General features: G+C 53.9%; 1 protein-coding gene across 1 annotated transcript in view; it reads left to right on the forward strand.

Moving 5' to 3' along the window:
• Positions 1-79: 79 nt before the first annotated feature.
• Fbn3 (fibrillin 3) overlaps positions 80-27,375 on the forward strand; it is an 82,179-nt gene continuing 54,883 nt past the window's right edge. The window contains exons 1-11 of the mRNA XM_087201774.1: positions 80-351; positions 5,774-5,846; positions 16,071-16,142; positions 17,345-17,422; positions 20,693-20,722; positions 22,461-22,687; positions 22,788-22,870; positions 23,712-23,807; positions 24,908-25,105; positions 25,180-25,305; positions 25,418-25,543. Of these exons, the coding sequence (XP_087057900.1) occupies positions 17,408-17,422; positions 20,693-20,722; positions 22,461-22,687; positions 22,788-22,870; positions 23,712-23,807; positions 24,908-25,105; positions 25,180-25,305; positions 25,418-25,543 (901 nt within the window). The 5' untranslated portion in view covers positions 80-351; positions 5,774-5,846; positions 16,071-16,142; positions 17,345-17,407. The remainder of the gene's footprint in view (positions 352-5,773; positions 5,847-16,070; positions 16,143-17,344; positions 17,423-20,692; positions 20,723-22,460; positions 22,688-22,787; positions 22,871-23,711; positions 23,808-24,907; positions 25,106-25,179; positions 25,306-25,417; positions 25,544-27,375) is intronic.

Below are 27,375 nucleotides of genomic sequence, written 5' to 3' on the forward strand. Positions count from 1 at the left end.
TCAGGTCCCGCCCCCCCGGCGCTAGTGGCCGGGCCATAGGCGCGAGTCTCAGTCTGCGCCTCCGCTTTGAGCCCAGTTGAGCGCTCCCGGCGGTTTCCAGGGCACCTCCCCACCCCTCCTCTGATCGCCAAGGCCTGGCCCGTGCGTGTGCTCACACCCCGGGGCGCAGTGCTAGGCTTTACAAAGAAGGCCTGGACCCCCTCCGCGGCTCAACCTCCCAAATCTGGGGGCCTTCTTGAGCGTTAGGCCCGGCCAGGGAAGCAGGGGCAGCCGCAGGACGGGAGGGGCGAGGCTTCCAGCAGAGGCTGCGGGGTCGAGGCCTGGGCGGCAGAGATGGGGAGATAAAGTCAGGTGAGTGGCCTGGGCGGGTGACAGCGTCAGTCTCGGTTTGACCGAGGGCCAGACTCGGTCACAGAGGCCGATCCCAGGCCAGACAATCGCCCGTAGAAGGAAGTGGGGCTTCCGACTAGTCCCGGGGGCAGTCGCGAGGCCCCCTGCAGGAAGCTGGGCTCTTCCTGCGGGTGAGCACGAGTGGGGATCGCCGCGTGTGGGGGCGCACGGTTGGTTGACATTCCAGCACTAGGGAGGCTGAGGCAGGAGGCTCTCAGTGAGTTCGAGGCCAGCCTGGCCTGCATAGTGAGTTCAAGGCCAGGGTGGACTATGTAACAAGACCCTGTCTTAACCCCCACACCCTAAAAAAAGAAAAAAGGAAAAGAAAAACTGCAGTTTCAGGACACAAAATACCCAGGGTTCCAGGTAGCGCATTAAAAATAATTCGCAAAAAAAAAAAAACCCCCAAAAAACTCAAGTGTCTCAAAAATGCAATAAAACTAAATTTGGCCCGTGCTTTTCTTTTTTTTTTTTTGGTACCGGGGATCGAACTGGGGTCCTTGCGCTTGCGTAGCAGAGGGCAAAACCACTGAGCTAAATCCCTGGCCCTGGCCCGTGCTTTTCACCTGTCAATTGAACTTGTGCTTTTCCTCAGATGCTGTAAATTCAGGAATCCCACTGATTTCCATTCTAAGAAGCAGTGTTGTTAAGCAGACAGCAGCTCTCTAACCCTCAGACAGGCCCCTGCAGTTTGAGCTCTAACCTAACTGACAGAGGCTAGGAATGGACATCTTCCATCCCCCGTCTTAAAGACACCCCAAGACCACATAAATGTTCCCACCCCAGACCATAATATGCTTCTCTTTTAATTTTTTTATTTTGAGAAAAGGTCTCACTAAGTCACTGTTGTCCAGGCTGGGCTTGAACTTGGGATCCTCCTGCTTCAGCCTCCCAGAGTGCTGGGATGACAGGCGTGCACCACCACACCTGGCTGCCAGTTGGTGTTTTCTTTTCTTTTTTTTAATTGGTATTTTCAGTCACCAAGTTTGTGATGACTTGCTACCTATGACAGCCAGCCTTTCCCTGGGGATTCATTTTCTAATCAGCACCTTGAGGCCCCATTGTCCACTCCTTGGGGCCCTGGCATCTCTGGTGGTCTTGGGGTCTCGCTCATGACCCCATGGGGCAAGGGCTGAAGTCCAGGGAGTCCATGTGGATGTCCCCGCCTCACTGGCCCTGCCCACGGGGTCCAGCCCCTCTGCCCGCCAGCTGTTGGTGGCTACTGTCTCCACTTTGGGTGACAGACCTCGCTGGCAAAGCCCAAGCCACATTCCTGCTCTGGGGCGGGGGACTCTGCCCGGAAGACAGAGATCCACTTAGGAGAGCCAGGCTGCTTTCTGGCCACCCTGCTGTGAGCAGCGCTCCTCCTCCCAGGCCCTTCTGCCTCACCCTTTCTCCCTGGCAACCTCTGACCACGCAAGGACCTGGACTTCTAAAACTGATTGGAACCCAGGACCTCACACATGCAAGGGCTGCCTGAAGCCATGCTCTTCCCGTCTGAGAGTTGGGGGGGAACCGAGCCTTGCCAGCTGTTTTCTCCCGAACACAGTGAATGGGCTGATGCGTGAATGTGGAAACCACCAAGCCAGGAATGGGCCCTGCCCTTCGACTCCCAGGAGGTCCAGCAGTAGGCTGTCATCTTGGCCCAGCCGTAGACCCAGCCCTGGGCAAAGCCCCAGGCCCAGCCCTAGGTTCAGCTCCCAGCCCAGTACCCAGCCCACCTCCCCATTGAGCCCCAGGCCCAAGCGTAGGTACCACTGTCCTCATCAGCCTCAACCTACTGGGCCTACTCAACAACAGAGCTGAACCCCTCTCACCCATACCTTGATTTCCTCCAATCAGGACTTTGGCCCCACCCCCTGGGCTGAGCCTCCTTCCTGCATCCCCACCCTTTTCCCCTAGCTGCCTGGGGAGCCCTGGAGTCCACGTACTGGGGACTCTCATGCCTGACCTGAGACCTTCTCAGCAAACATGCTGTCCTCAACAAACAACAGAAAACCACTAAAGGTCCATGCTGTCCTCAGCACAGATGGCCATAATGAAAATTGAGGGTACGATGCGCAATCTCCCCAGTGCAGAGAAGTCCAATGTTATCTGGACACCTGCCCTGACCATCCTGGAATCCCTGACCACAGCATTCCACCCAGATTCCTTAAGGCAGCACCCCTCCCCAAGCCCTATAAAACTTTCCTTCTTCTCCAGCCAGTTGCTGACATCTTTTTTGATCTCAGCCCATTTGCACCCCAGTGGAGCCTAAACTAGCCTTTTGCTCAAAAAAAAAAAAAGGAGAGAGTTGGGCCTGCATCTGTGCTGTGTGATTTTGGGTGTCCACACAACCTCTCTGAGCCCCGTGTCCTCTTCTGCCTCTGTGTGTGTGTCTGGTCTGTGTCTGTGTTTTGGGGTGTGTTGTGTGTCTTTGTGTGTGTCTGTGTGTGTTGGGGGTGTGTCTGTCTCTAAGAATGCATGTTTGTCTCTGTATCTGTGTCTCTCTGTATGTGTGTCTTTCTGTGAGTGCGTATCTCTCTGTGTCTGATTGTCAGTGTGTGTCTAATTGGGTCCGTCTCTCTGTCTGTGTGTGCCTGTGTGTGTGTCTTTGTCTCTATTTCTGTGTGTCTGTCTGTCTTGCATCTGTCTTGGCTATGTGTGTGGGCCTGTGTGTCTGTCTCTGTTTGTATCTCTGTGTCTGTCTGTCTGTCTGTCTGTCTCCGTGTGTGTGTCTGGGGACCCCGGAGTGTGGACACCCTCAGCTCAGACTCCCCCCAGCGGGGCCAGGGCTGGACCCTCTCTTGTCCCCTCTGTCTCTTCCTTGTCCAGCTTCTGCCTCCCCAACGCCCTCCGGGCTGAGCAGCTCCATGGCCTCCCCCACGGCCTCCTCCAGGCCTGGCCCGAGGCCTCCTCTGTCTCCTTCCTGGCCGCAGCTCAGCTCTCCGGGCTCTGGCACCCAGCACGTGTGGGTGGGAAGGTTGGCTCATGCCACACCACCTCCCACGCCTGGGTCTGCTCAAGGTGATGCCCTACTCCACGAAGGAGAGGTCTCCCTGGAGCTGCAGCCACACTTAAAATTCCCATTTTAGCCAGGGATTTAGCTCAGTGGCACAGCACCTGCCTGGCAAGCTCCAAGTCCTGAGTTCAATCCCCAGTACAAAAAAAAAAAAAAAATCCTACTTAGCCGGGTGTGGTTGTACACACCCATGATCCCTGCCATTCAATTTCATTCTTTTTTCCAGTGGTAGTTTTAGGCACTGGCTACTCACTCTTTTCTTTTTTTTTTTTTTTTGGTACCAGGGATTGAACTCGGGTCCTTGCGCTTGCGCAGCAGGCGGCAAAACCACTGAGCTAAATCCCCAGCCCCTAATCCCTGCCATTCAGGAGACTGAGGCAGGAGGACCACAAGTTCAAGCTCAGCTTGGGTCATGTAGCCAAAATACAAAATAAAAAATATTAGTCACTTGTCTCAAAATACAAAATAAAAAGTACTAGTTCAGTGGTAAACTGCCCATGGATTCAATGTCCAGTACCATAGGTGGAAAAATAAAAAGAGAATAAATTGGGTGCAGTGGCACACACCTGTAATCTCAACTACTTGGGCTGAAGCAGGAGAATCATTTGAGCCCAGGAAGTCGAGACCACCCTGGGAAACAAAGTGAGACCCCATCTCAAAAATAAATAAAATCTAAAAATAGGACATGATAATCTCCAATTTGCAGTCAAATGTTTTTCCTTTGGAAGAGTCAGCATATAAAATTCAAAAGCTGCAAACCCAGTATGGTGATGCACATCTGTCATCCTGGCCCTGGGTGGCTGAGGCAGGAAGGTTGAAAGTTCAGGCTTAGCCTGGTCAATTTAGCAACTTAGCAAGACCCTGTCTCAAAATTTAAACAAATTGAAAAAGGGCTGGGTATGTAGCTAAGTGCAGAGGCCCTGGGTTCAACAACCAGCACACACACACACACACACACACACACACACACACACACACACACAAATATGCAACAAGATTTACTTTCTTTTTATTCATTTATTTTTCTTTCATTTTTCAGGACTGGGCATCAAACTCAGGAAGGACCTTGTGCTTGCAAGGCAGGCATGGTGCCACTGAGCTAAATCCCTGGTCCCATTTTCTGTATCTTTTTCTTTTTTTATTTTATTTATTTATTTTTTTGCGGTACTGGGGATCAATTCAGGATCTTGAGCTTGTGAGGCAGGCACAGTGCCACTGAACTAAATCCCTGGCCCTTCTTTCATTTTTTTTTAAAGTTTTAAAATTTTTTTGGTACCAGGGATCAAACTCAGGCCCTTGCACTTGCGCAGCAGGCGGTGTTCTAATTATTTTTTTTTAAATTAATTTTATTGGTACATTTTAGGTATACAATATGATGACAATCATCATTGGAAATTTGCATCTTTACATAGTCTCTCTTGGTTCTGGTTCTTATTCTTTCCCCCTTTCCCTGCCCTCCCTTCAACCCCTCCACCCCTCCCTATTTACAAAGACTTTGTTTCCATTTTTTCATTTTCTCATATTAATTCCATTCCCTTCTTTCCTTTCCCCTAGCCCTCCCACTTCCCCCTCCCCTTTGCCCCTTTTCTTCCTATTTCACATTATCTATTATACCTTTTAGTCCTTATTTACACTTTCAGTTTCTCACACTAGAGAAACTATTTGGTATGTACACATGTGTGCTTTTTTCTTTGCACATTTTCTGGCACCCTGTTTGTATATATTCATAAAACTTTAAACTTTTTTTTTTTTTTTTTTTGCAGTACCGGGAATCACACTCAGGACCTTGCACTTTCCATGCAGGTGTGGTGCCACTGAGCTAAATCCTGGGTCCTAAACTTTTTTTTTGAGAGAGAGGATCTCACTATATAGTTCAGGTTGGCCTCGAACTTGCAGTGATCCTTCTGCTTCTGCCTCCCAGAATTCTGGGATTATAGGCTGTTATGGCTTGTATCCAGAAGTCACCCAAAGTCTTATGTGCTCATAGGTGGGGCTTTTCAGAGATGGCTGGATCTAGGGTGTGTGATGGTGGGATTAAGTGTGCCCCACCTCAGGTATGGGGGGCACCAATCAAAAGGTGTGCAGCGTGGGTGGCATAAAGGGACAGGAAGGCTTGCTGATGCTTCTGCTGTTTTAGTGCTTGGTGCTTTGCAGCTTTGGTGCCTTCTGCCTGCCTGCTCTGCCATGAACTGTTTCTCCTCCTCGATGCCACCCTGTCTTGGAGCCAGCCAACTATGGACTGAAACCTGTACATACTGTGAACTACAGTAGACCTTTCCTCCTTTAATTTGGGGTGTTGGATATTTTGCCTCAGCAATGAGAAAAGTTACTAAGACACAGGCTTATGTCATTAGACTCAGTTGAATCTTGTATTTTAACTAGATATCGCTAGAAGTTCTTTGAAATCATGAAGAAGTTTCTTCTTATACAAGAGCAAAGCAAGAAGAAATGGGAAGTGAGTATTTTCATTTTTATTTTTTGGTAATGATTTTAAAGTTGTAATTCACGTGTCATTCAGTTCTTTCTTTTTTTTTTTGGTACGGGGGATCAAACTCAGGACCTTGTGCTTGCGAGGCAGGCGGCAGAACCACTGAGCTAAATCTCTGGCCCTTAGTTCTCTTATTTTATATGTCCAAGTCAATGGTTTTGTTTGTTTGTTTCTTTCTTTCTTTCTTTTTTTTCTTTTTTTTTTTTTGGTACCAGGGATCAAACTCAGAACCTTATGCTTTCCAAGCAGGTGGCGGAACCACTGAGCTAAATCCCTGGCCCTTGTTTTGATTTTTTGAGACAAGGACTGGCTATGTATTCCAGGCTGGTCTTGAACTCACCTGGATAACCCAGGCTGGCCTCAAATTTGTGGTGATCCTCCTGTTTCAGCTTCCCAGAGTGCTGGGATTAAAGGTGTGCACCACCAGCCCCAGCATCAGTGGTTTTTAAACTACTCAAAAGTTGGGTATTTCTGATTACCTTGTTCTTTTTAGTGGCTGCATAGTAACACTCCAGAGGGGACCTTGGTGTAAGAAGCAAAAAAGTGGTCTATTTTCAGGATAAAGACTTTTAGCCTGAGGATGTGATCGACACTGTGCATTTGAGAGAGTCTCTAAACAAAGGGGGGAGGGCAAATAGTCAATTAAATATGGAATTCATTATGCTAACTCTGGAAAAACTGGATAATTAAGAAGCTACTATCCCCTGTAGTGTAATCATTTGCGCTTTTTTTTTTGGTACTGGGAATCAAATTCTGCCCCTTGCACTTGCCAGGTGGGCACAAAGCCACTGAGCTACATCCCAGGTCCCTAATCATTTGCTCTTAAAAACCCATGGAACAGGCTGTAACCCCCAGTCCTCCAAAAGGAACTGCCATTAGGGTTGCATTGCACTTTGTGGCCACTCTGGGGGTGTTAGTCTGTTCTTCTGGGCTGGCACCTCACTCTTGCAAGATTGGGAAATCAGGCTTTGCCTTGGGGCTGGACAAGTGAACGCATTCTTCACAGTTGGGGGCTTGTGCAGATTTCTTTCCCTGGGTGGGGTCCTGGTGCAGAGGGAGATCTGTTTGCCCCACTTTTGGGTGGCCTGCTCTGCCCAGATGTTCTGTCTCCTTGTAGGAGCCATAGAACACCCAACACTGTTGTTCTGAAGGCAGCAAAACCAGGGAGAATAAGGCAGTCACCCATGCATAAGGCACGGCAGAGAAACTGGACTCTTGTAGGGTGCGTTTCAGAGGTCAAGTATGTGACTGAGATGTGTCCTAGACACAAAGCAAGTGTGAAGAGATCTGTGGTTTCATGCTCCCACAAGGGAAATATCCAGAGATGGACAAATGATAGCGTGTGGGAGGAGTTAATGTCCAGAGGGGCGATTCAGGCTGCATGAGAAACCGCCATTGCAGGGGGGTTGAGTGTACAGGAAGCAGCTCTCAGGGTCTGCAGGAACTTCTGCTGGGGGGTGGATTAAGAATAAAGGGAAATTCAGTCACAGGGACCAACTACAAATGGGAATGAAACTTCTAGGCCTAAGGAAACAAAGGCAAGGAGAAGGAATTCTTCCTGAGACATTGCCCCATATAGTCCGCTGGGACAGATTGTCAGAGCACTGCAAAGATAGCTCTCATACCAAGGAGAAGGAAAAGTTAAAGGGACCAAAGGAAAAAAAAATGTACAAGGGACATCTTAAAATTAGGGTTACTATCCAGTGTGATGGTGCACACCTGTAATCCCAGCACTCGGGAGGCTGAGGCAGGAGGATTGGTGAGAGTTACAGGCCAACCTGAGCTACATTAGTGAATTTAAGGTCAACCTGAACTATATAGTGAGACCCTGTCTCAAAAAAAAAAAATGTAGGTTTGCTATAGAAAGGAACCAGTAAGTAGGATAGAGAAGAAAATATGAAGTTATAAGTATGGAGATATATTTTTGCTGTGAGAGAATTTTATATGATAAAGTTTTACCCTACTGGGATAAAAAAGGAAAGAAAAGCTGAGGATTTAACTCAGTGGCGCCACACCTGCCTTGCAAGCTCGAGGACCCGAGTTTGATCCTGGGTACCAAAAAAAAACGGCACTCTAATCTAAAAGTAATTATTTGTATGTTTGCTTCTTGTTTAAACTGATTAATGTACCTAAAGGTGCTTTGTTAAAGCTTTTTGAGCTCATATCAATTTTACGTTACTTTAATTTTTTTCTTTTCCCTGGCTCTTGTTGGCCTTCCACAAAAAACAAAAAACAAAACAAAACAAAACCCCCCAGTTATTGAAAATAGCTAGGTCCACTTAAAACATTACTGGATGAAGGTGAAGAGTCTTAAAACTCGGGTGGGAGGGCCAGGGATTTAGCTCAGACTCCGCCTCATCCTCTCCTCATTTTGAGCCTGAATCTTGTCTACACAGCGTGCTGCTCGCCTTTTCTGTAATCGGGCACCATTTCCTCCGTAGAAGCAGCTGGTCTGCTTTCAGCACTGAGCTCACGCTTTGCAGTTCTTTGCTTGTCGAACATGAGATCTGGGAATCTGTGTGTTGGAGCAACCATGTGGTAACACCCCATCTCCACAAAGTCTGCCTCTCAGTTTCTTACAATCTTGTTTTGCTCCTTAATTTTTACTCTGGGCTTCTCATTTAAGAGACACCATATCACGCCTGTGTGCCTAATTTATTTCACTTAACGCATGGTCTCAAGTTGCCTCCATTTTCCTACAAACGACTCAAGTTTATCTTTATGGCAGAGTAGGACTCCATTGTGTGTAAATACCACATTTTCATAATCAGTTTGTCTATTGATGGCCATAAGGGCACTTCCAAGATTTCACTATTATGAGCTGGGTTGCTATAAACATGGGCATGCGTGTACTATAAAAAATACAGTTCCTTCTCATCAACTTTTTGTCCCCTGTCCCAGGGTTCTGGTGCATATTTTAATAGAGGGGCCTTTTTTCTGGGACCAGTGAGCCCAAGCTCGTCACAAGGTGCCTTGGGAAACCAGGGTGGTGTGGCTAGTGGTTGCTGGGGAGGGGAGAGGGCTACCTAGGAGAGACCGAGGTGGATTCCTAAGAGGGGTCAGGTGTGTCGGAAGGAAGACCTGAGTTAAAACAGAAGCCAGGGATGGTGCACTGGGGCCCAGGGGGCAGCATGCGGAGCCCAGACCTCCTGGAGTCACAGGCTGCCCTGGTCCGGTTTTTATTGGGCCAGTGTCACTCTGATTTGCAATTCGATGAGTAACCATGCAGGTTCATGGCGAGAACAAGAGCCATGGAACTGCTTTGCAAGAGACAGGTGGGTGGTGTCACGGGCAGGTGGGCCTAGCATGATGGGCGTTTCGGTAGCCCGGTGGGTCCCGGAGAGGGGGAATGGGGTCACACAGGAGGAGGGAAGATGCTGCGCTGGCTTGGAGGTGTCTAGACTTAGGCAGGAAAAAGCATGTTCCAGAAGCACAGCGTGAAGCAGGGCACGGTGGCCCACCCCTGTAATCCTAGCACTCTGGGAGCCTGGGGCAGGAGGATGATGAGTTCAAGGCCAGTTTGGGCAACTTAGTGAGAACTTGTTTCACAATAAAAAATAAAGGAAGGACTGGGGATGTAGCTCACTGTTCCCTGGGTTCAATCCCCAGTACCAGAAAATTAAAACTTGACTTAGGGTTCCAAACTGGCCTGGGGCCGCTGCGTGCGTGCGTGCGTGCGTGCGTGCGTGCTTGTGTGTGGGGGGATGAGGCGTGAAACCAGAGAAGGAAAACAGCATTCACTGATGCTCTATTGAACCAAGGGCAGCCCTTAACCTCCTGCCTGTCCCAGGGAACTTCGGTGCCAGGCTATTTTAAATGAACTCAGCAGCCTGGGGAGGTGGGAACTCTCACCCCTCTTTGACAGCGCAGGAAAGGAAGGCACAAAGAAGTTGGGGTGGAGGAGCTGGGCGAGACCTCAGCTGCCACTGTTCCTGCTCTCCTGTGGATGCATGTGGTCTCTTTAATGCTGTACTTTGCACAGGCAGAGAGATGGCCAAGGGAGGTGGAATGCCCTGATGGGGGGTGGGGGTGGTGAGTTGGTGTCTGACCGAGGCCAGGGGTGGGAAGCTATCAGTTGAGCTGGGACAAAATCAGCCGACCTGCTTGTCTCTGTCCCCATAAAGATGCTGGCTGGGGCGCTGGGCCAGTTCCCGTGGATGAGGGCACCTGGAGTCAGGCTTGGTAATTTACTAGGCAGGAGCACTGTCTAGAGGAGACAGGTCTAAACTCGCCTCCCAGGACTTTCCGATGGGCAGCCCGGACTTCCGGTGGGAGGCCGTGCAGGCCCCTGGCGTCCTCCAGAAGTGGTTAGCTGGAGGGATGTCAGAGAGGGACTCAGGGACACCTGCAATTGCAGGGTTAGGGGCTCAGCTTCAGATTTAAGGTCTCCTGGCTTTTAGGGTCCTTGCCTTGAGGAGGCAGTTTGTGAAGAGAGCACTGGGGTTTCTCAAGTTTCTGGAGTAAGCAGTTAAGCTTTTTTTCTTTTTCTTTTTTCTTCAGTAATGGTGATTGAACTCAGGGCCTTTGCACTGAGCTACATCCTCAGCTCCTTTTAAAAATTTTTTTATTCTGAGACAGCGTCTCTGAGTCACTAAATTGCCAAGCTGGGCTGGAATTTGCAGTCCTCCTGCCTCAGCCTCCCAGAGCACGGGGTATGTACTGCTGTGTTCAGCTTGGCCTACCTTTGGCATATTGCTCAGATTCTTCTCTTTCATTTTGCAGAACTCAATGTGTGTAGGGAAGGGGAGAGGGGAAGTAAAAATAATTAAAGTGTGTTAAGTACATGTACTAAATTTGCACAATGAATGCAATCATTATGTACTGCAAACATGAACTAATAAAAATTTAAAAACTAGGGCTGGGGATTTAGCTCAGTGGCGCCACACCTGCCTTGCAAGTGCAAGGTCCTGAGTTTTAAAAAAAATTAAAAACAGAACAACGTGTGTGGTGCAGGTGACTCAGGGCCGGAAACAGGCGGGGACCAGGGCAGTGAGGTGACACCTTAAGCCTGTCAGGGGTAAGTGATCCGGAAGGTCACCACAGCCACCCGTTTTGGACTGTGTCCCATAGAAAAGGCTGCGTGGCAAGAAACTTCACGGGAGGTGCTCGCGTGAGGAGTTGTTTGTGGTGATAGAGTGTAAATTTCTGTCCATCCCAGCCCAGTGTACTACAAACTGTGTCATCTTCGAGAAACAGGGTCCTAGCCGGGCGGGGTGGTGCGCACCTGTGATCCCAGCACTCGGGAGGCTGAGGCAGGAGGATCGCTGGGCTCAAGGCCAGGCTGGGCTACATAGTGTCTCAACAAGAAATTAAACTTAAGTAACTAAAAAAGAAGTGGAGTCCAAGTGCCAAAAGTATGTCAAGGTGTGCTCGGAGCAGCAGCTTAGGTGTCTCGGAGCTGTGCCATGTGCTTTGGCCCTGCTTATGATTTTTATTTTTTTTTATTATCTTCACATTCCTCATGTGGATTTGGTGCATGACATAGCATGGTTCCTCTCCCTTCACCTCTTGGTCCTCTTCACTTTTGCAAAAAAACTATCTCCCTGTTTCCTATTATCTGTCTTTAATCTGCTCTTTAATTTGTTTATACTTTGGGTTTCTCATATGAGAGAAACCATGTCATATTAAAGTTTATTTTACCTACCGTTTTTGGTTTGTTATTTTTTTATTTTATTTTATTTTATTTGACACAAGATGTCACTATGCACCCCAGGCTGGCCTCAAACTCGAAGGGATCCTCCTGCCTCAGCCTCCCAAGTTCTGGAAAGACAGGCATGCACCACCACACCCAGCTGCATGCACTATTGTGAACTTACCTCCTCCAGGAAGTCCTTCCTGATTTCCCTGCAGGACTAGGGGCCTCACCTGGGTCTCCAAAGGCCCTCACTTTCCTTCTGCCCTCAGCCCTGGCCACCCCATGCTCTGGTTTCTGCTATTTGTCCTATGCAGGACTAGCCAGGAGCCAGATCTATCCCTTGCCTGTGCCTGGCATCACTGGCATGAGGTGAGTGTCAAGCAGATGAACAGCAACCGTGGTCCCTTCCACCTTGCTGTCCCTCCTGCCCTACCTGGCTCCGGAGCCTCCCCTTACCAGCCTGACTGGGCCAAGGGACAGAGCCAGGGGCGCCCTGCGTGTGCCTAGGGCTCCCTGCTGGGCCCGGCAGCAGACCCTCCACCGACACCCAGACTGGAACCCAGCTCTGTGCCCTTACCCGGGAGACCTGCCAGCCCCACTGTAGGATCTTCCAGGTGAATGTGAAGTTGGCTCAGAGAAGGGCATCGAGGGGGCGGGGAGCAAAGGGTGGAAACAGGCCTGTGGTTGGGGTGCTGTGGGGGAGGGGCCTGGTGGGGGCCGGAGGTGTTCCCCATCTCCACCTGGGCTCGGACAGGGAGTGGGGGTCAGAGAGGATTGCGCTGCAGAGGGAGAGCAAAGAACAGCATTGAGTCGGGAATGCACCACCATGCCCAGCTTCAAAAGAAACATTTCTGGGCTGGGGATTTAGCTCAGTGGTCCCACCACCTGCTGTGCAAGCTCAAGGACCCAAGTTCGATCCCCGGTACCAAAAAAAAAAAAACCAAAATAAACATTTCTTTTAAAAATTTATTTATTTATTTATGTTTGAGGCAGGGTCTGGGCTCGAATTCACTATGTACCTTCGTGCAAGGGCCATGGGTTCAATCGCAAGTACTGAAAACATAAGTAAAATAAAAAGGACTAGGGGTGTAACTCAGTTGCAGAGCACTTGCCTAGCATGCATGAGGCCCTGGGTTCCAGCCTCAGTGAGGCTTTAGAAAAAATGGAGGAGAAAGAGAGGGAGGGGGAGAGAGAGGTAGAGGAGGAGGGGGAGGGAGAAGGGGAAGAAGAGAAAGAAGGAAAAAAGGAAGTGGCTGTGTTGGCTCATGCCTGTAGTGCCAGGATCAAGAAGGCTGAGGCAGGAGGATTGTCATGAGTTCAAGATCAGCCTGGGCTGCATGGTGAGCTCAACGCCAGCCTGAACTGCATAGTGAGACTGTGTCTCAAAACACACACACACACACACACACACACACACACACACACACACACACACACAGAGCAGACCTGCAAGGTGAAGGATCCCTAGGAAGCCCTCAAAAGATGGGCTGGTTTGGTGAGAGCACAGCTTGGCAGGGGGAGTTGCTTGCCAGGCACTAGATAGGGCACTGGGGTCCCAGGCCCCGTGTGTCCCCAGCAAAGGCAGCCTGCTGGAGTGCAGAGCAGAGGGGACAGCACCCAGAACCCTCGGGGGCTCTCGGCCCCGGCTCTGTGCCAGCCCCGCCTGGGTATGCCAGGCATACAATGCTGTTTGCCAGTGCTAACCCACCAGGCCATCAGAAGGGGCTCTGTGTGGCGAGGATGGGAACAGGCGCTGGGCTGTCTCCCTGTGGCAGAAGGACAGATGTCAAGGTCAGGCCAGCTGGGGCCAGAGGACAGGGGAGAGAAGCCGCCTCAGAGCCCAAGCTTCGGTGTGAGGTGACCAGGGCAGAGGGCAGAGCTGGGCCAAGCACGGGCTGCATTGGGAGAGGCGGCCAATGGGGTGAGCTCCAACCCTTCTTCCACCCGGACCATCCTTTGTGACGCCCATCTAGCCACCAGATTATTAGAGACCCGGAAATGACCGACTGTACAAGACAGCGTTCAGACATGTAATGCTTGGTTATCTTGATGTAGCCTGATATGCAAAATATGGTGCTACAGTGTTAATGAGACGGGTACAGTGTATCTATGGACCCATCTTAGGGCATGGAGGAGCCCTGCTAGGACATATGGTGCTCTTGTGTGAATAATCCCAGCACTTGGGAGGCTGTGGCAGGAGGCTCACCATGAGTTCAAGGCCAGCCTGAGCTACATAGCGAAACCCTGTCTCAAAAAATCAAAACACCGACCAACCAACCTAACAAACAAACAAAAATAAATAAATAGACTCCCCCAACCACACTCCTCAGAGCTCCAGAATGGCCCCCAAAGAGCAGATTTGCAGGGTGCTCACAGGCAAGGACTGTGGAGTCCTGGGACAGAGTTAAAATCCCAGCTTTGTTCTTTAGGAGCTGAGCAACTTTGGGCAAATTACTCAGCCTCTCTGAGCTTCAAAGTTTGCTCCTAAGTAAAGTGTAGGTGATTATAGTTCTGGCAGGTTGTGTGGGGAGGTAGAGAAGAAATGTAGTCCTGAGGCCCAGGCACGGTGGTGCACACCTGTGATCCCAGCAATCGGGAGGCTGAGGCAGAAGAATCTCTCTGAATTTGAGGCCAGCCTGGGCTACTTAGTGAGTTTAAGGCCAGCCTGGACTACATAAAAAGATCCTGTCTCAAAAATAAATAAACAAACAAACAAACAAACAAATAAATAAATAAAGGTTCATCCACAGAATAGAAGAATATTAAACAAATTTTATGTAATTTTTTTTTTTTTGGTACCTGGGATCAAACTCAGGACCTTGCACTTTCGAGGCAGGTGCGAGAACCACTGAGCTAAATCCCCAGCCCCTATTAAACAAATTTTAAAACAGAATCAAAGGCTGGGTGTGTAGCTCAGTGGTAGAGGGCTTGCATAGCATGCATGAGGCCCTGGGTTCTATTCCCAACACTGGAGGGAAAAAGGGAATTATAGCTTTAGTAGGTGAGCTGAGCAGTTTGTATAAAGCACCTTGAATAAAAAACTGTATTCAGTCCAACTCCACATTTGTAAAACAATGACCTTTCTTGGTTTTGTTCTGTTTATTTTGTAGTTTTGCAGTATTGGGATGGAAGCGTGGGCCCGGCACCTGCTAAGCAAGTGCTCAGCTGCTCAGCTGTGTCCCCAGCCTACCAGCCTCCCCTCCCTGGTGCACATATTTAGATACTTCTGCCTTCATTCAGTGAACAAGAGCAACACAGTAGAAAAAATACTGCAGATATCAACTTGAAGGATGAAGCCCACAAAAGGAGGAGGAAAAGAGAATAGCTTGCCCCCTTATGACTGTTTAAGATAGCAACTCCTCTCTGTAAATTAGGGATGTGTAACAGAAACAAAAGCCTGGCTTCTTTCTCTCTCTCTCTCTTTCTTTCTTTTCTTCCTTCTTTCTTTCTGGTACTGGGTGGTAGCACTGAGCTACATCTGTAGCCTATTTTTATTTTTTAAATTTTTTTAATTTTTTTATTTAGAGATTTTTTTGTGGTTTTTTTGGTACTGGGGATCGAACTTGGGACCTTGCACTTGTGAGGCAGGCGCCAGAACCACTGAGCTAAATCCCCAGCCCTACTTTTTTATTTAGGGCATCTCACTAAATTGCCCAAGCTGGTCTCCAATTTGGAATCCTCCTGCCTTAGCCTCCCAGAGTACCTGGGATCACAGGTGACAATCACCACGCCCGGCTGCAATCTTAGCTCTTTTAGGTGTCTTTTTTTTTTTTTTCTGTACTGGGGATTGAACTCACGACCTTACGCTTGCGAGGCAGGAACGGTGCCACTGAGCTAAATCCCCGGCCCTAAAATGCCATATTTGAAAACGTAAGAAGAAACAGGTGAAATTTTAATAATATATCATGATTTATCCCTCTGTGCCCCGAATAGCGTTACTTCAGTGTGTCATTAATGTTTCTGAAGCATTCGTGAGGCTTGATACATTCTTTTTCTGAGATGAAAGGTGCGTATTTCACGCTTACGTCTTGGAAGGGGCCGTGTTTACCCGCTCAACAGCCACGCGGGGCCAGCGGCTGCCCGAGACCATCTCTGTGTGGGCTCCAGCGTCCCCTTGTGGCTGACGTGTGAATTCCACCCTTCTGGACAACTAGGTCTTATATTTAAACTAGGTTTTAAATTTAGACTTGTGAGGCTCCTGGCCTGGAACCCTTCATAGCTCCTGCCGCCCTCAGGTCGTCAGCGCACTTGCGACCCTCTCAATCTGTATCCCGCTCAGCTCCCCCCTGGGGCAATTACCACGCCTTCCTCAAAGCCACGCTGGATTCATTCATTCACTGACTCAACGACTAGTCCCTGAGTGACCGGTGTGTCTGCCGAGGGCTTCTGGGTTAGACAGTTTGCGCTTAGCCAACGTCCTCCGTAGGCCTCAGTCTTCTCAGCTGACCCTGAGAGTTACACTGTCCCCTTAGGATTACGGGGGACTCGGTGTGATAAAGCGCTGGGCACACAGTAGGCGCTTAATAAATGCTGACTTAACTAATGACATCCTCTAGGTTTGGGACGGGGCTAGAGCTGCAAGAGGAGGCTGAGAAGCAAGAGAATCTGTGACAGTACCAGGGCTCCAGGTAAGCGGGTTCGGACCACAGGGCTGGGTCCTGGGGTCCCTCCTGGAAGGACAAAACCCTGCCCAGCCCTATGGCTCAATCTCTGCAGAGCCTCCCAAGTCACCCCCAGCCTAAAAGTCTTCAGCGAGACAGGTGTGGCGTGTGTGTGTCTGTAATTCCAGCACTCGGAGACTGAGGCAGGAGGATCACAGGTTCGAGAACAGTCTGGGGAATTCAGCGACTTAGCAAGACCCTGTCTCAAAGTAAAAGAAGAGAGATGGGGGAGGCTGAGGGTGTAGCTCAGTGCAAAGGCCCTGGGTTCAGTCCTAGTCCCCCCCACACACACAACCCCCAAACCGATGGTTCCCCAGGATGTGAGCTTTGGGGAGCCCTTGGCCACCTCTAGGAACTGGCCACCCCTGGGCCAGGCCATCTATCGGGGTCAGCAGGGGCCCAGACGTGAAAACGTCAAATAACGGAACATGGGAAAAGGCCGCTTAGTACCGAGACAGACACCGCACAGGGAGACCCCGCCATGCTCTGGGCTGTTGGTGGCTGGAGGCTGGGTCCATCCTGAGAGCCTGGTGCACACCTGAGGTCACACCCGGCTCCTCCGGAGCCGTGGGTGAGCAGCCAGGGGCGCCTCAGCCCCTGACCTCGGCACCATGCCAGGCCCCAGCCTTTATTCCTGTACCTGTTTGTGTTGGGGCAGCAGTGCCTCAGGCTGCCAAGGTGCCCTGTGGGTAGGGTGAGTGGTGGTCCCCGCTCCTCTTTGGGGACCTCCTCTGACACCCGCTCTGGCCATTTCCTTTTCAGTCATCCAGTGGCTGTGAGCACTCCTCCTTCAGGCCCCAGCTGCAGGGTTCCAAAGGGCAGCAAGATTGTCCTTTGCTTTCTGGTGGTTACAGATGCAAAAGTCTCCTGCTCCCCTGCCTCCTCCTCCTGCTCCTCCTCATCCCCCCCCCCTCCTGGGCCTCCAAGCCCACCTTCGGCCTTCTGGAAGTGTGTGCAGCTGTCTGAGTGCTGGACCCAGCTCTGTGGCTCAGGAGCAGTCACCCCGACCATTCTCTGTTCTCTTTCTCTCTCTCTAGCCGGCAGAGCTTTCTTCTGGCTTGGGGCTTCCGGCCTCTGCCACCTGGGTCAGTCAGCTTTGAGTTACCACAACAAAAGGCAGGGTAACTTCGTTTTGTTTTGGTCTTTTGTTTTTTGTTTCTTGAGTCAAGGTCTCGCTATGTAGCCCAGGCTGGCCTTGAAGGTGTGATGATCATCCTGACTCAGCCTCCTGAATGCTGGGATTACAGGTCTGTGCCACCACACTCAGCTAAAATTTTTTGGGGGGGTGGTACTAGGAATCAAACTCAGGGCCTCATGCTTGCCAGGCAGGCACTGCAGTGCTAAGGTACATCCCCAGCTAAATTTATTTTTAAACAGATTTTTAAAAATTATTTTTTGCAGTGTTAAGGCTCAAATCCCAGGGCCTCACACACACTAGGGAATCTCTGAACTCCTGAGCAACGGTGCCTGTGTTCATTCTTCTTCAGGAAGAATCCATGTGTGTGGACCTGACAGATTCAGGACCCTCTTATGCGCCCCTGCCCAGGGGCTGAGGGGTGTGTTGGGCAGGGGGTGGCCTCAGAGCATAGGGGCAGGGTCTCGGTTCATTTTCAGTTGCTATAACTGAATGCCACAGACCAGGTCTCTTTATAAAGAGTAGAAGTTTAATTAGCTCAGGACTCTGAGGGCTGGGAAGTCCAAGATTGTGGCTACTCAGGATGCTGAAGCAGGAGGATCCTTTGAGTCCAAGAGTTAAAATCTAGCTTGGGTAAACTTAACCTCAAAACCAAAAGCCATTAGTATCATCATGGGGCCCCACTGTTGTGGCTTTACCTAACCCTAGTCACCCCCAAAGGCCCCACTACCAAAGATTATTTTTGTTTTGCTTTTTGTTTGAAATAGGGTCTCACTATGTATCCCGGCTGGCCTGGAACTTGCAGTGAGACGGACACTGTCTTATCCTTCTGTCTCATCCTCCGAAGGGCTGGGATGAACGCCCAACTTAGACGTAAATAACATATGGATTCAAGGATTACGTTTCTGACACACAAACTTTAGGGGGACACATTTAAACCGTAGCAGGAAGGTCTCTTGCTCTGGGGCTTGTGTTCAGGTTCACCCATGTTCTTTCCTGGCTGTGGGGTCCAGGAGAGTGACCCTAAGCCTCAGTTTCCCCACCTGAGCTTTCCCTGAAGGGGATGGACTGGGACCCCCGGGAGCTGTCTTCTCTCTCCTCCCTGCCCTTCCCATCCAGCCTGATCCCTTGTTCCCAGCCTCCACCCAGGCCAGACTCAGCCATGTGTCCCAGCTCCCTGCCACCAGCTGCTTCCCAAGCACAGACAAAGAAGCCTCTGTCCCAGGCCATCCTGCCTGGGCAGGCCGCGAGCACCCCACGTGCCACTGGCCACACCCCGCCCCCCTGCCTGCTTTTGGGTCCCCTGGCCTCGGGGCACCCTGTCCTGCTGTCCACAGCTGAGGCTCTGGAGGCCCAGGAGCCACAGTGGGGCAGGTGGGAGCCAGAGCGAGTCAGTCCCCTGAACAGGAAGAAGGCAGAGGGGGCTGGCTGGGGCGACATTAACCGTCAGGGCAACAGTGTGACAAGGCAGCTGACAGTGTAATCACGGGGTCTGAAATGATGGAGAGACAGTTTGGCAATAGCAGGTGACATTGTAATTGCTTTAAAAACCAGGGATTGGTGTCATGTTAGGAGGGAGGCAGACTCAGGCTGACAGAAGGCATTAAGAACAATGAGTATGGAAGGGGAAGTGCCAGGTGGGCCAGCGAGGTGTCTCTCAGCTGTCACCCCAGCACTCAGGAGGCTGAGGCAGGAGGATCTTCATGAGTTTGAGGCCAGCATGGGCTACATAATGAGAGCCTGTCTCCAAAAACAAAACAATGGGCCAGGGATTTAACTCAGTGGTTCTGCCACCTGCCTTGCAAGTGCAAGGACCCAAGTTCGATCCCCAGTACCAAAAAACAAAACAAAACCAAAAAGTGTTAGGTGACGGCAGGCACACGGGGGTAGTGAGATGACCAGGATAAGACAGGCTGAGACAGTGATGGATGACAGGGCAGCTTTGTGGAGGGGACCAGTGACTGAGGAGAAGAGCCACTCAGGCCAGGCACTGTGGCCCACACCTGTAATCCCAGCAATCGTAGATGCTGAGGCAGGAGGATGTCAATTTCGAGTCCAGCCTGGGCAACTTACTACTGTGGACAGGAGGGAGACTTGGAGCCTCACCTGGCCCTCCCACCTCCCCCACAGATGCTGTCCCCTCCCCCTGTATTCCCTTGGTCATGGGGTTCTCCACTTTTCATGAGCCACGGGGAACCCTGATCCCTTGGCCTGGAAGATTTCAATCTTTTTTTTTTTCTTTTGTTTTTTTGAGACAGGCTTTCCTATGTAGTCTAGGCTGGCCTTAATTCACTGTGTAGCCCAGGCTGGCCTTAATTCACTGTGTAGCCCAGGCTGACCTCAAATTCATGGCAATCCTCCTGCCTCAGCCTCCCCAGTGCTGGGATGACAGGGATGCACCACCACGCCTGGGGGATTGAATTCCAGGTGTTCTCCCACTGAGCTACATCCCCAGCCCTTTAAAAAAAAATTTAAAGAAAAAAAAAATTGAGACAGGGTCTCACTAAATTGCTCAGGCTGGCCATTCTCCTGCCTCAGCCTCCAGAGTAGCTGAAATTATAGGCGTGTGTCACTGTGCCTTGCCAAAGTGGGGATTTTTAGGAACATTTCCCAGCTGGGCATGGTGGTGGTATGCACAGGTATCCACCTGTGATCCCAGCACTCTGGGAGGCTGAGGCAGGAGGGTAGCAAGTTCTAGCCCAGCCTAGGCAACTTAGTAACTTAGCAAGTCTCAAAATTAAAAAAAAAAAAAATTAAAAGGGCTAGGGATGTAGCTCAGTGCAAAGGTCCTGAGTTCAAGGCCCAGTACGGCAAAACAAACAAACTCCCTCACAGGATTTTCTGGTGATTAAATGAGATCATGGATATGGAACTCTTAACATCAAATTTCACAAGCTGTAAACACTCAACAGATACTGACTCCAACCATTGTACGTTCTAGAAGTCTTCCGATGAAGGCACGTTCAGCACAATCGCCGTTGGGAATTTATTAGGGCAAACTAACAATGTTGGGATCGGGAAGGGCTTTTTGAGCTGGGTTCTGCCAGCTACTAAGGAGTTTGCTGGATGGAGTAATAGCTTCAGGCCCAACCAACAGCTGTGCTAGGCCCCAGGGTGGTGCTGACTATTCACACAGGTGGGAAACTGGTGGGGAAATGAAGCTTTTGCTGAGAGAGTAAATTCCCGAGGAGGAGCTGCTAGCAGAAGTCTGGCCCCGGGGATAGGTGGAGACGGGGGGGGGGGGGGGGGTCGTGTAGAGAGTTCATTGTCCATCTTCCCAATCCTTGACTCCGTGTTGAGACTCGGATGGAAGCTTTGCGGACCCTCTTTCTCCCCACGCACGGCATCTTTCTGGGCCCAATGCTTCACCCGCATTTTGTAGGGGCGTTGGGATCCAGAGCGCAGCTGTCAGGTGAGTTCTCGGCTTCACCTCGGAGTTCTCCGCTCCGCGCCAGGGGAGGCGGCTTAGGAGCAAGTCGGGGGTGGAGAGGCGCCCAGGTAGGCCCGGCCCCTCCCCGCCCTGCCTGTCTTCCCACCTCCGACCCGACTGCTCTCCCAAACCGTGCCCCGCGCAGCCCCCCTGCAGCCCCCGAGCCCCGCGCCCGCCCCGCCCCGGAGCCCCCCTACTGCGAGGTGCGAAGGCTCCCTCCTCCCCCGAACTCCTCCAGCGCCCACTCCCGGCTGGGCGTGCAGGCAGTGGGGTCGGCCTCGCGCCCCGCCTTCCCGCCCAGGGCCCCCAGGGCCGTCCCGCAGTGTGGACCCCGCTCGACCGCGGGCGCTGTGTGGCCCACGTGCGCGGGCCCCGCAGGTAGGGAGAGCGCGGCCCGGGAGCGCGCGGGACCCGGAGGAGGGCGCGGGGGAGCGGAGGGAGGGGATTCCTTTGTTTGCAGCCGCAGCCCCGGGCCTGGCCCCCTCCCCTCCCCTCCCCAAGCCCCTTTGCGCTCGGACCCTGAGCGGCGCGGGCCCGGAGCCCTGACCCCCAAGGTGAAGGCGGAGCCGGCCGCGGTGGTGGCCTGGGCTCCAGCGTCCTGGGCCCTGCAGGGTGGAGGTGCAGCCTGTGGACCCCGCGGACGGCCCTCCCCCTCCTCCCCCCTGCCCCGGGCTCCGCGCTGCTCCGCCCTCCGTGCAGCGCGGCCTGCCCGGCTCATTCATTCCGCGCACCCCGGGGCCGGCCGGGGAGGCGGAGAGCGGAGGGGGTTGGGACCACCCGGTTAGAGACCCCAGGCCCCTACTGTCAGCCCAGGCCGGCCCGAGCGGGAGGGGGGGGCGTGGGGCCTGGAGGAGGCGTCCTGAGCGCGGGGCAGCCCGGGCCACTTGGAGCGAGAAGGGGCGCCCGCTGCCGCCCTGGGGTTGGCAGAAGTTGGGGACCACCTGGTTGACCTTCACCTCACCCCGCGGCCCAAAGAGGGGGTGCCCACGCTCGCACAGCCCGGTTCCCACCCGGGCCAACATCCTCTCCCCCCGAAAGTGGAGCGTGGACCAGGAGGGGCCCAGCCGGCCATCTCGGCGGCTTCTCCCCGCCACCGAGTTTCCCGCCTCCTTTCCCAGTCCTGCGGCTGCCCACCTCCCCCAGCGGGGGCGATCCCGGCCCCATCCCCCTTCCCGCTCGGCCCGGCCTGGAGGCGGAGGGCGGCCTCTCCCATCCCCTCCCTCCCTCCGCTCTGCTCCTGGCTCCTGTTCAGCCCCTGCTGATGGTGCGATGGCCTCGGCTTGCCCATCCGTGAGGTGGACACCGGAGCCCTCCTCTGTGAGAAGTGGACAGCGGATTGCCCAGCTGCCCCCCTCCCCCGCCCGCTGCTTCTGGGGTCCCCACGGCCCTTTCTGTGCCTCCCACTTGAAGCTTCTCCAGGGCCCTCGCCGCCCTTGCCGTCTGAGTGGAAGCTCAGGGCCCAGCTGAGCTCACTCTTGCGACACCTGGCCCTCCCGCCCCACACTCTACTGCCTCTGCTCTTGGAGTGCACCCGCTGCCGCAGGACCCTTCTGGCCGGGAGGCTCCAGGCCTCCTCCAGGAAGCCCGCCCTGGCTGCTCTCCCCTCCCACGCCAGGCAGGAAGTGTCCCCTGTCTCACCGTCCCAGCCCCTCCCCTCGGCTCCCTGTAGTGCGCGGATCCTTGGCCCGGGGGCACCGAGGCTGCCTCTGCTTCTCCGCAGTCTCCAGGGAGACGTACTGACCCGGGAGAGTCCGAGTCCGAGTTGCGAAGGAGAGGGCCTGGAGCACGCAGCATGGCCCAGGGGCCCCCGGCTCAGCTCCTGCTGGCTTGGGTGGCCCTGTCCTGCGTGGCGGGGGGCCAGGGCCACTGGGACGGGGCTGTGGGGCCTGCGGGTGCTGGACACGTTCAGAGGCGAGGCGGCCCCGGGATCCTCGGCGTCCTGCACGGGTGTGTGGTGCCGGGGGAGGGGACATCCCGGGGTTGGGGACAGTCCAGGGGACATCCGGCCAGGCCCGGGCTCACCGGTCACATCTTGCTTCCTTCGAAGGCCGAACGTGTGTGGCTCTCGCTTCCATGCCTACTGCTGCCCCGGCTGGAGGACGCTGCCCGGCGGGAACCAGTGTGTTGTGCGTGAGTGTGGCGCCTTCAGGAAGTGGGGTGTAGACAGCGGGTGCTGGGCAGGGGTCCCCGCTGCCACCTGCCAGCCAGCCCGGGCCTCCCTGTTCACAAGTGGATTTCACCCTGCCTCAGCCTCGGGCGGGCTCCCAGACCGTGCCACGCGCCAGCTTCCTTTGCCCCGAAGCTCCCGGGTCCCGGGCCCTCCGCGGCTTTCTATCTCTATCTCCCCGCTGCCGGCTTCTGGTTTCATTTTGGCTCTGGAATCGGAGTCCAATCCTAGGAGAGGCCCTGACCCTGCATCTAGGACCCCGACCCTCCCGTCTCTGGCCTGCACTCAGTACTCTGGTCCCAAAGCTTCTCTCCACCGCGGGAGCAGAACCCAGAGCCGGGGACTTGGGGAGCGCCCTGACCCGACTGCGCGCGAGTGTGCATGTGTGTGTGTGTGTGCGCGCGCGTGGGTGTGTGCTCAGAGCTGGGGGTGCACATGTCCACCTCCATGCCCAGCCCGCAGAGCACCCCGAGCGGGGCTGTCGCAGGCACGGTGCTGCTTCCTGTGCGCCCCTCCCGGTCCGTGGTGTGGGGGGGGCAGCTGCAGAGGGGAGACCTGTCTGTGCCGGAGGGGCCGAACGGACACCGTGTGTGGGCGGCGCGAGTACCCGGGCCGCCCCATGTCGCCGAGGGTGGCCTCTGCAGCCACCCGCCCACCGCCCCGCATCCCCCCTGGTGACCCGAGGCCGACGGGCCCCCGCGCACTGCCAGTCCCCGCGCGACCCCTAGGTGGAATGACTCGCCCCAGCCACCGTTCCTGCCGCTGCTGCGGGACCCCTGGTCACCCGCCGCTGTTCCTCCACAGCCGTCTGTGACCGCGGCTGCCACAACCGGGGCCGCTGCGTCGGGCCCAACCGCTGCGCCTGTGTGTACGGCTTCCTGGGGCCTCAGTGCGAGAGAGGTTCGGACGGGGACGGGGACGGGGCCGGGGCAGGGAGGGATGAGATGTGGCCTGGCCCAGAGGGTCCAGCCGCCCTCTTTCCTGCCGCCGGGGCAGCCTGAGGACATTTCTTTCGTCTGCTCATCCGCTCTCCAAAACATCTGTCACTCCTGGCCCTGAGCGAGGCCCCATGTTGGAGCCTGCTGGGAAAAAGCCTGCAGTCCGAGGGCCGGGAAGAAGCGATCCGGAAACAAAACCGGGACCCGGGTGTTCGATGCTGCAGTAGGGTGGGGGCAGGAAGGCTGCGGAAGCCGCGAGCTCCAGGGAAAGCAGTCCAGGGAAAGCAGTCGGGGCGGGCTTCCTGGAGGAAGGGCCCTGGGCTGAGTCTCACAGCCCGAGATGGACAAGCTCCCTTTTATTGAACCCCGGCTCTTCAGGCCGTCATCATCCCGGGATTGAGTGGGCGGAGTCACTTGGAGTGAGCCGGTGACATAACGGTGTCAGGGCACGTTGGGGTGGGGTGGGGAAGGGAGCCCGTGGAAGCCCGAGGAGAGCAAAGCCGAGAGGGTGGTGGGGGCAGGGCGGCTCTGGGGGCGCTGCCCCCCCCCAATCGAGGGCCTGGGGTGGGCGTGGCTGTGCCCGCTCTGGTGCAGCGAGAGCCAGTTATTGGAAACATTTGCTGGATGGAAACAGGGAGTCACGTCCAGGGAACCAATGGGGCCACCTTGGCCTGGGCCCTGGACTTCCCGGATGTGGTATTGCGAGCCTAGAGCTCTTGGGCAGATGGTAGGCCCCTGCAAAACCTGGGAGATTCGGCAGAGCCAGGTGTGTGCTCACAAATGAGACCCAGGGACCCAGGTCCCTGCTGGGGGGGGTCAGTCCAGACATAGGCTGAGCTTTGTGGGCATAGAGACCCTAGCTGCGCTTTGGGGGGTTAGTTAGGGAATGCTTTAAAGGAAAGGGGTTTTGAGGAGTGAATAAGAGTTCATTTGATAGGGAAGGGAAGAAAGGCATTCTATCTAGGAAGGGGAACAGCATGAATAAAGCTCATGGTCAGGGAAAAAGCCTGGAGTGTTGATGCAGCGGCGCCGAGTCTGAAGCTAGCTGTCTCTGTCCCACAGACTACCGCACGGGGCCCTGCTTTAGCCAAGTGGGCCCCAAGGGGTGCCAGCACCACCTGACCGGCCTCGTGTGCACCAAAGCGCTCTGCTGTGCCACCATGGGACGTGCCTGGGGCCTCCCATGCGAGCTGTGCCCTCCACAGCTACACCCCTGCCGCCGTGGCTTCATCCCTAGTGTCCACATGGGGTCTTGCCAAGGTCAGTCATGGGCCTCAGAAGCCTTGGTTCCTCCTTCTAACGCCCCTCTCACTCCCTGAACTTTGTCTCTGCAGACGTGGATGAGTGCCAGACCATCCGAGGCCTGTGTTGGGGGGGCAGCTGCATCAACACTGTGGGCTCCTTTGAGTGCCGCTGCCCGGCTGGGCACCGGCTCAGTGACAGCGGTACCAAGTGTGAAGGTGGAGGAGGGCCTGGGACCTCCTCTTGCCCTGGGCACCCAGGCTTCCCTGCAGGGAGGCAGAGGGGTTGGGCTGGAGAGGGGCCTGTCTCTGACCACCTCTGCCTCTGCAGATCTGGACGAGTGTCTCAGCGTCCCCAGCCTCTGCTTTGGGGGCACCTGCACCAACACAGTCGGGAGCTACATGTGTACCTGTCCCCGAGGCTTTGCCAGCAGCCTGGATGGCACCCACTGCCTGGGTGAGGTGGGCGCGGACAGGGTGGGGAACAGCCAGGCCCCGTGTGCAGCCATCCCTGTCTGTCCTGTCGTACTGGTCCTTGGCCACTCTAGCCCTCCACTCTCTACGCCTTTCTGCCTTTCTGGCAATCTGGCTTTCCACTGTAAGCCTCTGTGTAGACACGGACCCCAGGCTGAGGCCCCTCCCACTCCATATCTCTGTGTCCTTGAGCACTCCCCTCTCCTGTCTTGGCCTCTGCGCTCCACAGCCCACTCCCGTGCCACAGCCCTCTCCCCCTCAGACAACCTTTCTGGATCATTGTGCCACCTCCACCCCTGATTCTTCAGCCTAGATCTCTGCCCTACTTTGACTATTTATGTCTGTGTCCTACTTCTAACCCTGTAGCCTCCATCTCTTTGCCCCCCTCTGATTGTGACTTTCAACTCAAAGCCCGCTCTGACCCTCTAGCTTTCATCTCTATGTCCCCCTCTGACCCTCTAGCTTTCATCTCTATGCGCGCCCTCTGACCCTCTAGCTTTCATCTTTATTTCCCCCTCTGACCCTCTAGCTTTCAACCCTATGCCCGCCCTCTGACCTTCTAGCTTTCATCTCTATGCCCCCCTCTGAACCTCTAGCGTTCATCCCTATGGCTCTTTCTGACCTTCTAGCTTTTATCTCTATATCCGCGTCTGACCCTCTACCTTTCATCTCTATGCCCCCCCCTCTAGCTTTCATCTCTATGTCCCTTCCTGACCCTCTACCTTTCATCTTTATGTCCCCCTCTGACCTTCTAGCCTTCATCTCCGTGTCCCCCTCTGACCCTCTACCTCTCATATGTCCCCCTCTGACCCTCTACCTTTCATCTCTATGTCCCCCTCTGACCCTCTACCTTTCATCTCTATGTCCCCCTCTGACCCTCTAGCTTTCATCTCTATGCTCCCCCTCTGACCCTCTAGCTCTCATCTCTATGTCCCCCTCTGACCTCGACCTTTCGTCTCTATGCCCCCCCCCGAGCCTCTAGCCTTCATCTGTCCCCCGTCTTACCCTCTACCTTTCATCTCTATGCCCCCTCTCTGAACTTCTACCTTTCATCTCTGTGTCCCCCCTCTGACCCTCTAGCTCTCATCTCTATGTCCCCCTCTGACCCTCTAGCTTTCATCTCTATGTTCCCTTCTGACCCTCTAGCTTTCATCTCTACGTCCCCCTCTGACCCTCTACCTTTCGTCTCGACGCCCACCCTGTGACCTTCTAGCTTTCATCTCTATGCCCCCTCCCTCTGACCGTCTACCTTTTATCTCTATGTCCCGCTCTGACCCTCTAGCTTTCATCTCTATGTCCCCCCGACTCTCTTCCTTTCATCTCTATGTCCCCCTCTGACCCTCTACCTTTCATCTCTATGCTCCCCCTCTGACCCTCTAGCTTTCATCTCTATGCCCGCCCTCTGACCTTTTAGGTTTCATCTCTATGCCCCCCCCTCTGACCCACTATCCTTCATCTCTGTGTCCCCATCTGACCCTCTAGCTCTCATCTCTATGTCCCCCTCTGACCCTCGACCTTTCGTCTCTATGCCCCCGCCTCTGAGCCTCTAGCCTTCATCTCTGTCCCCCGTCTTACCCTCTACCTTTCATCTCTATGCCCCCTCTCTGAACCTCTACCTTTCATCTCTATGCTCCCCCTCTGACCCTCTAGCTCTCATCTCTATGTCCCCCTCTGACCCTCGACCTTTCATCTCTGTGTCCCCCTCTGACCCTCTAGCTTTCATCTCTACGTCCCCCTCTGACCCTCTACCTTTCATCTCTATGCTCCCCCCTCTGACCCTCTAGCTCTCATCTCTATGTCCCCCTCTGACCCTCG

Source organism: Heterocephalus glaber, unplaced genomic scaffold (genome assembly GCF_053883595.1).
Source record: "Heterocephalus glaber isolate CG9 unplaced genomic scaffold, H.glaber_assembly_v1.0 deba00001761, whole genome shotgun sequence".
NCBI classification, from domain to species: Eukaryota; Metazoa; Chordata; class Mammalia; order Rodentia; family Bathyergidae; genus Heterocephalus; species Heterocephalus glaber.